Source organism: Tyto alba, unplaced genomic scaffold, assembly GCF_018691265.1.
Source record: "Tyto alba isolate M040663 unplaced genomic scaffold, T.alba_DEE_v4.0 Super-Scaffold_38, whole genome shotgun sequence".
Lineage (NCBI taxonomy): Eukaryota > Metazoa > Chordata > Aves > Strigiformes > Tytonidae > Tyto > Tyto alba.
The window spans coordinates 14,663,085-14,676,283 of NW_024881313.1; the positions used below are offsets into that span (position 1 = coordinate 14,663,085).

The 13,199-nt window shown below is 44.2% G+C and overlaps 1 protein-coding gene across 1 annotated transcript; it reads right to left on the bottom strand.

Annotated features, from left to right (window-relative positions):
- Positions 1 to 253: 253 nt before the first annotated feature.
- ASB4 (ankyrin repeat and SOCS box containing 4) lies at positions 254 to 11,003 on the bottom strand. The gene is made up of 5 exons (XM_009976517.2): positions 10,716 to 11,003; positions 6,772 to 7,071; positions 3,817 to 4,307; positions 2,086 to 2,199; positions 254 to 442 (listed from the first exon to the last, which is right to left on the bottom strand). Exons 1-5 carry the CDS (start codon positions 10,927 to 10,929, stop codon positions 254 to 256), a joined length of 1,308 nt encoding a protein of 435 aa, XP_009974819.2. The 5' UTR covers positions 10,930 to 11,003.
- Positions 11,004 to 13,199: the final 2,196 nt, after the last annotated feature.

The following is a 13,199-nucleotide window of genomic DNA, read 5'->3' on the forward strand; positions in this document are numbered from 1 at the left end:
AGCATGGAAGTATGCGTCCCTCTGTTTGGAGCAGGGGATCTTTCCAGCTCCGCTTCCCTCAGCGCAACCCGCAGCCTGCAGCTGCAATTCCTCAGTGCAGGGAAAGACAGTGGCTCGGAGGAGAGCCTGTAAATCCCAGCCCAGCTTCAGGCTGGTCTGTGATGGTACAAAAGCAAAGGGCCGTGTCATGGCTGTGCCTGGACCTCCAGCACCCCGCGGAGAAGGGAGATGCCGGTGCCTGCTCAGCTGCGGCTCAGTAGATGATTCCTTCTGGTTCCAGCAGCAAGTACTTCTTCATGGACAGGGGGATGGAGAGCAAGGGGACTCCTCGGTGGCACCTTTCTGACAGTATTGCCCGAATAGCACATCTGCATAAATGCATGAGTGACCGTGGTGAGTTGCTGCACACAGTGAACAAAGAGTCATAGAAATCCTGGTGCCGCTGTAAGAAAACACAAGCGTGTTATAGGGCCATAAGGCTGTTTTCCTTCCCTCCCTTTCCCCTGCTCACACACAGTCCTTGGCAGAACAAGGCAAAAAGCTCAGTCAGCCATCCTGTCCCTTAGAGGCACACCAAGCACCCGGGGACTTGGGTTTGCCAAATGCCTGCACAAAATTCTTTTGCTTGCCTCAAATATTTAGTGTATAAGGTAAAGACCATGACAAAATCTTTAGGTTTGGTATGTCTTATATCCATCGGTTTGAGGTGGAGGTTCCTCTGTGGTGTTAGCCCTGATCTGAAGAGACGCTCCAGCCAGCTCAGGGTCAGTGCACATGGACGAGTTAATCCTCTAACCCTCACCGCGGGGCAGCGCGGCAGCATGATGCCGGCGTTACCGATGAGTTCGCTGGGGCTGCAAATGGCAAAGTACCTTTGGTCTTACTCATCGCCCCAGTGGCCTTTTAAAATAAATAAAATGGCATCCCCACGAGAAGAAAAGTGCAGATGACTACAAACTATGTTGAAATAAAAGAAGCAAATGGTAAATATGTGCAACTATGTGTGACTTGACCTTATTTTATAATCTTGCCACTTGACAGATCTGGTTACACATATATTCAGTTACACTTTATGTATGGAAAAATAAGGATTTGTGTCAACAGAAAATTTTCTTCAATTTCATGTCAGATTCAGCAAATAGCTTTGACAACAAAAATTAAAATCTCAACAAAGAAATAGAGCAACTGTAGATTTTTCCAAATAAGAATGTTCCAAATTTTCAGATAAAAATTTTTATTTGAGGAACAAATACTGTTATTGTTGTTGTTGGGTGAAAAAAGACCTTTGACTTTTAATTTTGTGTTTGCCCAGAATGATTTCTTTTAATGTTTTCTGAACAAATCTGACCCAAAGTAAGTCTCACAATTCCTCTGGCTATAAAACTCTGCATTATAGTACAGATGGAGTTCCCTAAACATCACTGATCATGTAGAGCAGATATTGGTGCACTTCAGCACCGATTTGAAAATTTTGAAAAAGCTAAGTATTAATATAAAGCTAGGTTTAAACTGGAATATTGGGACTATGAGGTTTTCTGAATTAAAGGAATAATTATATCAAGGCACACAGTTTGTCCCACAGATTTGCCTTTTGACAACATCTTTTCCTCTTTTATCTCTTATTTTTCATTATATTCTCCCTTGTATTTGCATCTAAGCAGTCCTGCTCACAGAAATCCAACCCATGCAACAGAACCTAAAGATACATAGTCATACCCATGTAACATGGTACTTTTAAAACATTTGCTGAATTAAAAAATATATAAATATACACATTGACAGATCTGAAGAAACACCAGTCCCAGCCGGAATCTTTGGACTTACTAAGTGCAGGAACAGCTGAGCTGCTGCAACTCCCCTGACAGGGGGAGGTCCAAAAGATTATGTTGCAATGAAAATTTCTCAAAAATATGTCTCCTGTCAGTGAGTGATATGCTTTTGTCAAGTAAATGATATTAAATGGGGAAGTCCCAAATTCTCTGAGAGGTTCTCTTACAAAAGCATTCGCACTTTTCTGAGGCTGGATATGGAGAAGGCAAATAATGAGCTTGGATTTTAGTTGGTTAAAACTCACTAAGACCTTACCTCGAAGACATCATCAGGTATGGCTGCTTTCCACTTAGATGTTGATTTGATGTGTTCGTAGGTATTGACGACAACCTCCACAGCTCTGGGGTGGGAATGACAGGCTTGTAGCACCTGCAGGCAGGATGCATAGAGACCATAAGCACCACCAAGAAGCTGGGGCTAACCTGGGTGCTTGGCACTGTGCAATGGCACGCTGAGACGGACACATAGAATTACAACAGCAGCCCTAGAATTACAAGAGGATAAGGTTGGAGATGCAAAAGTCACAAGCTCTGCCTACACTACTTGGTACAAGTACAGCAAGAAACCCAGGCTAGCCCCCAGTGGAGCTGTGCACACCCCAGTTTGCCACCACACAGAAGTACTGGCTTAGATCTCCAGAGCAGTGTAGCTTGCTGACAGGGTGGGCTTTATCACCCAAATCTGGAGATAACCTGTTCACAGTTGGGTTGAGTGACTTGACACCAGGCAAAGTCCTTGCTCCAGATCATGCAGCACAGGAACAGAAAAAATCCCATCCTATGAATCCAAACCACATTGTTACAGAAAAATTTAAAAGAAGCCTGGGCGATAACACAGCTCAGAAGTAAGGCTTCCAGGCCACAAAAGGCCCCCGAAGCTGCTGCTCTTCCCAGTAACTTTAGCTCAGTAGGGAAAAAGACAAAGTCAATTGTCATTCACACTCAGGGAATAACACTTTACAATCGCACTGTACGATGCACAAATTTGTCCCACATGGCCACCAGGCTTTCACAAACAAAACTGCAGAACATCCCTCTGGGATATATCCTACATATCTTACAGATGGCAAATGATGGTTTGGAAGGGAGACCTGCTCCATGCAAAGGTGGAGGCAGCAAGAGGAGACCCCAGACCTGGCTCCCAAACACACCCTAGGAGACTAAGGGTTGTTCTGTTACAGTCAGGGCCAGCTCATCCAGGGCTCAAGAGGGCACAGCCAAAATCTTGGCATTTTATTCAAAGGCTTCTGGTTGCTCGGCTTGTTAAAACGTTACATATACAGTAGAAGAGCTGCAAAATATTGTTTAGAATAAGACTTGACTACAGCAAGCTTTCTTAGTTGTCTGATATAATAAGACTGTCAGCTACTTCTGTCAGTGTCCTGGGCTTTGTGGATGTTTATAAATTCAGTAGGAGGGATCATGCAATTTTTAATTTTTTTTTTTTTTCATTAATTATGAGTTCAGGCCCAGCATTTCCCCTTAATTTCTTACATTTCCTGTGAATGAGCCAGAACTTTATTGAGGTCCATTTAATTTTGAATAGATTTTTAAAGGTCAGAGTGACAAACTAAATCAACTCATCTGATCGCCAATCTTTGGTAAAGGCCATGAAATATGCATTTCGTATAACCCAGTTAAGTCTGTATGGAGCCGGGTTTGACCAAGGCATGTAGATTTTTTGAAATGAGAAAGTGAATCAACTCTGAAAAATTAGGCTTGAACCAGCATTTAGAGTTTGGGGTTTTGGGTTGGTTAAGAACAAAAATGGGATCTAGGTCTGTTTCCTGGCATTAGCAACTGTAATTTCACTTCAGTTAAATGATACCACTCTTACAACAGTTTGGCTCACAGGGTTCTGGGCCCACAGATTACAGGACTCCAGAAAATCCAGATATCAACAAACTCTGAAGTTTGGATGTCTCATCCCATTCCTGTTCAAGACATCACCATCTCCATATCCCTACTGTACAAAATCATCCTTAACCTTGTGGAATTGCAGAGGAAATATCCTAGCTGCTCCATGATTCAGTAGCAGCTGGTAGCAGATGTCAGGCTGGGCAGCTGGCCGCACAGATGTCACTTTTATGATATACTGTAGGGGTGCACAGCCATTGACATCCATGATGTTTGCTTCTGCTCCTGCCTCCAGCAGCATGTGCAGCAGGACGTGATCACAGTTCCAGGCAGCTTTGTGGAGCGGTGATTTGAAATCCTCATCACGAGCATTCACTTCAGCTTTATAGTCTAAAAGCATCCGACAGATGAGGTGGTGATCCGGGCTGTATATCTGATCCTTATAGTGCAGGGCCCAGTAAGCTGCACAGGCCAGTGGAGTCTCCATGTAGGCATTGAGAGCATCAACGTGTGCTCCTTGTTCCACGTAAAAGGCCACGAGTTCAGGGATACCCAAACGCGCAACGGTGTGAAGAGGAGTCTCCTCATCTTGGTTGTTTGTTTTTATGTTCACGTTTGCTCCTGCAAAAGAAAGATGATGGGTAAAAATTAAGGCAGTGAAATCCTAGTTTGGTCAGCTCTCTGCTTGAGCCCTGCTACCCAAGAAGAAGGTGAGGGTGGGCAACCAGCGTGACTGACACACATGGAAATGCAAATAGCTAGGAATGTGGATTCTGTGTTTCTTAAGCCTCCAGGAAATCCTTAGAAACTTTGGGTTCTCGGATTCAGCTTCAGATGTGATATCTTGGCCCCGAGCTGGAAGAAGTCCTTATCTGAACACTTTATTTTGGAGCTACACGCAGGTCCAAATCTCTGTGTAAACTGCTTTTCTCCTATAAATTTTCTCCTTCAGTCAAGAACTGAATTATTTTTCTCCTTCAGTCAAGAACTGAAGGGAAAAGGAGAGCTTTACTCTTACTCCGGAGAATAGCTCTGCTCAGCTCTATACCCTGAGAACGCTTCCCGCAGCACCTCATTAACCGCAAGCCTAGAAGAAAGGACATTTTCTGATAGATCCATAGGCGATATAAAAAAATCCGTTGCCGAAGCCCGCAGCTGGGGGCCCGGATCCTGGTTTGCAGCTGCGAAGGGGGCTGGTAGCCCTGCTGCCTTTGTGCCGAGCTGTCGCCGCTGGAGAGCTGGAGCAAGAGCTCCATCTGCTGAGCAGCGAGGCGGGGGCTGCTCCCGGGGGGGTGCCCGAGGTGCCGGCAAGCGCCTGGGGGGGGACAAGGGCTCCTCGAACCTGGGGCCTTGGCAAACTGTCAGTAAAGTACTCGTGCAAGAGCAAGTGCACGCCTCTCCGGGCACGCAAAAACACTTACACGGCCAAACTTACACAAAGACTGAGGTGGAAGGGTGGGGAGGGAGGAAGAGGAGTCAGAAATTGCTTCTGGGCCAGAAAACCTGAGTGGCTAGTGCTGTTAAGCCCTGTTGAGTGTTAGTCACGTTAGATAGCCAGAAGAGCATCAGCGTTCAGAGTTTGGAGGTAGCAAACGCCCATGGGATCAGTTTTGCTTGGTTGGCGAGTTGCCCGAACCAGAAGTGGTTAAACTGCTTTCACCTGAACTGACGCTGCATGACACCACTGAGAGGAGATGGCAGGGTGGGAGATGTGTCTTGGGAGCTTTGGTGCAGGGACGTTAACTGAAAACCTGGTTTTGGCTGTCGGGTGGTGTTGCTGTGTGGATGTGCACACCTGCCGTGTTTCGCTCCAGAGTTTTCCCATTTTGTCCGGAGTCTCGGCATTTAGCTCATAGGGAGATTCGAGTTTACTGAGTGCTTTGGGATGAAGGGTGACTTGTAAAGTATTATTATTGTGTTGCTGATGGGTGGGTGGGGAAAGCCTACAGAATACATCCTTTCATTTGCATTTATCCTATGCTACATTTTATAAGAGTACATTTGACTTTTAAGCTTTTCCATGGTAGCAAATTCAACTCCCGCTGTCAGGACTGTTTGCTTTGGGCAGGATACAACTGGCAGCATTTATTTTCCATCCTACCAAACAAAATAGTATGCATCTTTCCAGCGGAAGAAAAGTGATGTGGTTATTCATTTGGGACTGCAGATTGCCTTGCCCACAAAGCATATTTGGGCTCTGCATCTCAGGAAAAACCTTCAATAACAACACAAATAGAAAAAAAAAAAAAAAAAAAAAACAAAAAACCCCAAAAAAAAACCCGAAACAAAAGCATTTGTATTTGCCATGGCACAATGTGATAAATAGGGGAATCTATCTGTTTGTAACTGAAGACTTGAGCTATCTGAGGCTGCTGTACCTTTTATGTCTGACTTTTACTGTGTCCTGAGTCAGCATCCTTGTATTAACAAAATAGTGTGTGACACCAATATATATTATCTTTATTCATAGCTTCCTTTGCTATAGATGACCAGCAGCTTAATGTATCTTACTTTGGGAAAACAAAAATCTTACATAATAGCTTTTTTTTTTTTTTTTTTCCCATTCGCTACATAGATGCAGGAGTTTGGCTGCTGCTGAAGAGACAGTATTAAAAACTGCATCTGTTTTTTCAAGGCCAGGTCTCAAAAAACAAGTGGTTGGAAGAATTTTGCTGAGATCAAGGAAACCTGAACAAGAAAGAAGAGTAGAGGGGTGCACTTTCATGTGACAACATCTCAACAGTAACCTAGATGAAGACAGGAGAAAAAATAGAGAAATAGAAACTCCCTGATTTAGAGTGGCCGACTGGGCAGTGGCTGGAAGCACTGAAATGGGAAACTATCCTGGAGTAAGGGCCAGTGGCCGGAGAGAGGGAAGGGCAGATGGGGTGAGGAATGAGAACGGGTGAAACTTCCTCTGGCCAAAGAGATGGGGATAAGGAGCCCCAGATGAAGACATGGGTCAGCTGTGAACGGAAGGGATAGATATACATGTACTTTGACAAATTGTCTTCAAAGAGAAACCACAGACCATGCTCACCATCTCTGGGCATGCCATGGGAGATGCTTCAGATCTTTACCTTACCTCTTGAAACCAGCTGCTGGGCACAAGGCATGGAGGTTCGAGTCGTACAGAAGTGCAAGGGCGCCTGCCCGCTCATTGAAAAGCAGTTCAGCTTAGCTCCATGGTTGCAAAGGATCTTGAGACACTCAACATTTGCCATTTCACACGCTACGTGGATTGCAGCTTTTCCGTTGGGCCGGCAGTTGATTGTGGCTTTGTGATTGAGGAGGACCAAAAGACTCTCCAGATGTCCATACATGACAGCTAGATGAAGTCCAGTTGCCCAGGATATTTTTAATTTGTAGCTAGGCAGCCAATACCCTGTACAAAGTGAAAATGTGTTACCATTCTTGGAAAAGACTTTTCTTTGGACTATGCACCTACTGAGAATAATTGAAGGGGAAGGAAATGTTGGAGTTTTGCTTTTATTTACTGTAATTTCACCAGCTACAGCTTAGTGCACATGAAGTTGATCAAGCATAACTTCATTTTCATTAAGCACTTTTATTATGTGTGCTGAATAGCCTGCCTGTTGAAGAGATAATTCCCATGTAGATATATTCTGAAGGCAACTTTTGTTTTTATTGTGACCTGTGTAGACTAAATAAAAAACCCAAAAATGCTTAGAGCATTTGAAATGCCACCAGTTAAAATATATGGGGGAAATGGGATCTTCAGCCTGCCAATAGCTGAACAAAGGTGGCATTGGCATGAGAAGTCAGCATTTACTTAGGCCAGTGACTCAACAGATAGCTCATCCTACTCTTTCTGCGTGGGAAATGGCAGGATCTTGTGTGTCAGGAGCTGGATTCAGACCTCCCATGATGTGCTGCACGCAGATGACCCCTGGCAAGGTGGCTGCAGCTGTATCACAGACCTCCTGCCAACTGCTGCCCTAGAGGAGCATGGAGTGAGGAGTTGGAACACTGATGTAAATTATGTTGAAGAGCCAAACAGAAGCAGTGACACTTTAGCATGAAATTTGGGTCCAAAATGTTTGGATTTTTTCTGAAAATTTCACAATGATCTTTTCTGAGTTTTGTACTTACAAACAGGTGTAAGACCAAACAACACTTAAATATTTGTTCCCAAAATAGCACTACATGCTTAATGACTGCACAGAGACAGTCTCAGAAGTGATTACTATAAGCACTTGTTTAAAAAAAAGTAGACCAAAATAGTAATGTGCAGAAGGGCAGGAGATGTCTAAAACTTCTTTTCTCTGTTTTGTTTTTTTTTTTTTTTTTTTTTTTTTTTTTTTTTTTTTAAGTTTCAGCAGCTGCATATTGGCTAGAATGTGCCTATAATTTTTTTCTGGGTTTGGTTTATCTATTTCTCCTTAGACGAATGCCTGGTTGAAAACTGTTATCATGTAAAAGACACAGAAAAAAATACTAAAGGTATAGAATGAGGTCAAATTAGTTTAGACCTTCATTTTTGAATCCCTATCTGTACATAGGTTTTCAACTTTAATGTCATATAGATACAGTTTTTACAGTATTCATGCGTGTTTTATTAGAAAGAAGATGGAGAGGAAGGCAAAAGGTAGATAGAAACAAAGTGCTGGTGACAGGGAGAAACTTGGATTAAAGTTTTTCTTCCCTCCAAGTTAAATTGCAAGTACATTCTGAGATAGATGCCAGTAATGCAGTTTTTGTATGTCCCTGAAAAATGCTAGATTTCCACTGAAAGGTTACAGATATAAATGGACAGTCATGGCAGCAGCTGCACCTCCTGCTCTGGCATGGCTGCAGTGACTTCCTCCTGACCAATATAAGAATTTATTACTAACAGCATGTGAAATGTCAGGGGTGAGAAACTGTCTACACACTACAACATCCACTCTAGGACTAAATTTTGGGGACTAGCAAGCGCAGTGGCCAGGGAACCCCCCCCGCGAATGGCAACAGCAGGCAGCCCTGAGTCACCTGAGTGTGACAGGCTCAACCCTCTCTCAACCTGCTGACTATGCTGGTTACGCTGGCAACTGTGGTAAGACAATCTTTTCATCATACGCCCCCAAACTAGGCACAAAGTCAGTGGGCTATATCCCTGAGTCTATGCATACAGCAGAGCAAGTTTCTTAGATCACCCCCTATCCAAATTCCCCCTGTTACTAGTGAACTGTGGAGCACTGCCGGCTTATCCCACAGGGAGCTGGGCCTCACATTTATGGCCAGATGTGAGCCATGTATGATATGTAACAGCAGGAAAGTGATCCTTAAAAGCCACGTTATCACCTTGTATAGGCACAATATTCCTGCCTGAGACCACTGTTTATTTCCTTTGCCTGTGCTGCTGCATGGGAGCTGTGCTCAGACATCCCAAGGGAGCATCTCCCATCCTCTGCCCAAACCTGCAGACATCTCTGAGCCCTGAGGGACAGGGACTAGAACTGAGCAGGAAGCAGATGTGGGCTCCATAGGAGGCCTCCTTCAGCTTGCCTGTTTTTTTGGTTAGAAACACAAAAAAGCCGTGGCGCATGCAAGGTCAGTGTCCTTGGGAGCTCTCAGCCTCTTTGGAAGAGAGGAAGCAAAGCCACTCTGACACCCATGGCATCCCTTTTCCACCTCATTGCTTGGGGCTATGGCAAAACTCTGGCTGTCTGAGTAGTGTGATGGTGGGGCTTAATTTTTCTCCCCTCTCCCTCCTCAAGGAAATCCCCGTCACATACCTTAGTTATCTGGGATTCAGAATAAAAGTAAAATTTACATGAGAGTTGATAGAGTGCCTCCTGCCTTTCAGACAAAGTGAATATACTGCTGTGATTTCAGCTGTAGGGTGCATTTACCTTTGCTTTTTTGGAGCAAGGAGAGACTTCTCCAAAGAGATAGATTAATGCTTGCAGTCAAATGATCTACAGTTAAAATTATATGCATTAATCCTGTAGTCTCAAACCACAGCCAAAATGCATCTCAGCCTGCTGAGAACAGAAGAAAATGTATTTTAATATACATTAATCAGTGTTTGGCTTAGTTCAGACACTATCCCCAAGGGAAGTATGTCATGACTGCATCACCCTCACCCTAATGAAATCAGAAGAACAGGAGCTAATCATTAAATAAGAGGTAAACAGAAAAAAAGGAGAAGAGCTGGGATGTTGTCCCTTCTTTATGCCACAGAAAAGAAAGTGCATTTGCTGTGCTGCTTGAGCTGGAGGTGTTTATCTCCACATATGATTAACTTCTGGCAGAGGCTGATCATTACTGCTTTCTAGATATACATAAAGAGTCTGTTAAAAAGTAGGTCATGAAGTATGTTGATTTTAGCAGAGAACAAACTTGGTTTATTGTTTTAAGTTGTAAATTTTTGGAAACTCAACCGGTGTTTGGCTGAGAACTGGTTTGGATTTTCTACGCTCCAAAACAGATGTCTTTCCTGGTTGTGTTTTTCCAGATGATTTTTCTGTTTTGATAAACTAGCACGTCCTCACTTTCTGTCAGTTTGAAAAATAAATCTCCTCCCATCCAGCAACATCCAAGATCCACAGGATTTCCTCAGCTCTCCTGAGGAGAGCTAGAGAGAATTCTCTCTACTACTACTGTAAATTTAAAATGGAAGACATTGAATATTTTATGTTTCTAAATGGTTTGGATACATGACTGTGTACGTGCAATTAAGGCATATACCACACTTAGCCTGCACATGTCTATTCTGGGCTTTGCACTCGAGTTCTCTGCGAGGAAATGGCAAAGGACTCCTCTTTCTGGACTCCCCTGAAGCTGTAGCAGCCACCTTGGCAGCACGGAGGCTCAGACTGGTCTCCGGCCTGCCCTCCACCAAGCCCGGTGGGTATAGCTGATAAGCTCCTCTACAGCAGTGACCTACTGCCTATGAACCTACTGAGATGTTACTGCCTATGAATCAGCTTATGCTGCAGCTTCAGAAGAAATAAAAGGCCACAGTTCCTTGAAAAATCACTCAAACCCATCTACTTCCTGGATGGTGAATGCTGCCACATTTACCTTGTTTGTAGGATGCCAGAAGCAGGTTTTCATCTTCCACTTCAAACACCGTGTCCACGTCTATTTTCTTTTGGCTCAAGAGCTCTTCCAGTGCTTCAAAGTCATTGGACTTCAGGGCTTCGAGAAAAGCCTTTTTCACCAACTTTGCAGCTGCAGCTCGAGTAATTTTCCCCTCTGTATTCTCTCCCTCTTTGTATGTCTCCTCCAGATCCATTTCCAAAGGTATTTATTTGTGCTGTGAAGAGGGGTTCACCGAGGTCCCTATAGCGCAGTTGCATGCTGAAGTTCCTGAAGACCAGAAGGTAATTTTATCACTCAGTCATGCTGATCTGCTTGTTCTATTTATATGAGGAGCATTTCAGGCACCGAAATGCCACTCTTAGATATCACCACACTCTTTTTATGAAAGCGAGGACAGACACATTAGCAATAACACCAAAATAAGAGTTATCTCCATGGGCCTTATACACATTAAACTTCATTAACCACATGGTTACCCTCTACTCCTGACACACACTTACATTAAAAGACACTAGTCCAGGGTGCTGTTTCTCAGCCAGAGAAGCAGTCACATTTCCTTTCATAGTTACCATTGCTGATCTGTTGACTGCAACGGGATGTGATTCTCTGCCTGCAGATGCCTTTTAACTAGTGCATTTCCAAAAAATTTTCAAAATCCCAAGGCACTCTTCCTGTGGGAGGTAGCTCACTCTTCCCCAGGACAGCATTTAGCATATTGGTCCTGATTTCATTCTTCTAGCCGTCAGTCAGGCCTCCACAAGAGCCTCCCACCACACAGTTTCTCACAGGTACCCTGATTTAAAGCCCCAAGGGAACATCACGTTGATCTAGTCTGGTCTTCTGTATAATACCCTGAGCAGCAGGATTTCCCCTAGTTTGCTCTGGGGCCACAAGCACTGCGCCCAGGAAGGAGAAATGCTGGGTTGAAGGGAGCTGTACAGCCATATTACAGAGTAGAGGATATCACACACCACAGGTGGCTTATATATGAATTAACTCAGGTGCAAGCACAGGCAGCTGCGTGGGTCCACAGGCTCTTCTTGCCCTGCCCACCCTTCAGCTAAATTCAGACCTCTGCCCTCGCAACCCTAACACCCACTGAATACTCCATCTTCCCTCCCTCCCTTTTCTTTCTGTCTTTGCCAGTCCTGTCCCTGTGTTGACAGCAGTCTACGAAGGTGCAAACCCACACATGGCTAGCATGAGCTGCTGCCACGCATCACACAGAAGCGGTTCACACCTGCAACCACCTGGGCTGATGGATGATGCTACAGCTAGAAGGAGACTATCCACCTCTGATTTAAATCACCCAGCAAAGCAAATGCCACCACAACCATTAAGAAGAAATTTTCTTGGTCATCCTTCCTGGGAGTTTGGCTGCAGAGTGGGCTGATGGGGAAATGTGACCCAGGTGATACTGGAAGTTGAAGCAGCCTCTGTATCTGCAGGGTTTCCAGGGGCCAGGCTCCTCAGGCAGCCCCATAAGGACATGCAGGACCCCCATCCATGGGAATGCTCACTAGCTCTCTCTTAAAGCCAGTGCTCAGCAAAGGTGTTACAGGACAGCAGTTCAGCTCTGAAATTTGTGAGTTCCTTCTACCTATGTACTTTCAGATGAAGAATACTTTATACAAACTACTTTCCCGAGGTACTGCACTTTGTCATAGACACAGTGGAAAGGGAAACAACTTGCTCTCATGCTATAGGTTCCAGGCAGCTCATCAGGGCCTTTCTAGGCTTACTTAAGAGGAGAGTCAGCATCAGGCTCTCCATGCCTTTACATTCCCTCCTGCATGACTGGCTCCCTCTTACTTTGCTACTTTCAGTAGTGGGTGATTCCACTTCATGCTTTAAAAAAAGTGTTAATGCTTGTCTGGCATGAGCAGAGTGACAAGATGTGAACTCCAGATCTTACAGGCTTCTTGTTACCTGCACCTTTTTTTTTTTTTTTTTTTTAAAAGCCACTATATTCCTGAACAGTCGCGGATGCACAAAGCACGGATACGTGGCTGCAATCAATTGTTCAACTCAGCTACACTTTTCGATTTGAAATGGACTAGCTTTTCATCTATCATCTTTCATAAATAGTATTAGATGACACAAGGACATTCAATCTAGCTGAAAGGATCATAGCAGTACATCTCCATGAGGATCTGCTGCTTGAAGGTTGAGATGCGCAAGCATGTTGCTGTAACAGATTACTGCACATCTGCGGATCCATCGTTCTTGCTCTTGGTTGACAAGCAAGGTGAAGTAATTTGTGATGGCTTGGCCCACAGTGAAAGAGAAAGCTAACTAAAATTACATTACATCTGCCATGGTCTATGACCATGCACAGGAACAGCACTTCAGACCAGATGATGCACTACAACTTGCTCACCTCCAGCAATTTGTGTGGCCCTGCTCTGATTCTCACAGAAATTTTTCTTAACATTAATGAGCTTAAAAGAGAAAAAGGAAATA

Coding starts and splice junctions, on each gene's coding strand:
- ASB4 (XM_009976517.2), bottom strand. CDS start 10,929: ATGGATCTGGAGGAGACATACAAAGAGGGAGAGAATACAGAGGGGAAA. Junction 7,072..10,715: donor TCTGGCATCCTACAAACAAG/GTAAATGTGGCA, acceptor CACTTTGTACAG/GGTATTGGCTGCCTAGCTAC. Junction 4,308..6,771: donor CCAGCAGCTGGTTTCAAGAG/GTAAGGTAAAGA, acceptor TTTCTTTTGCAG/GAGCAAACGTGAACATAAAA.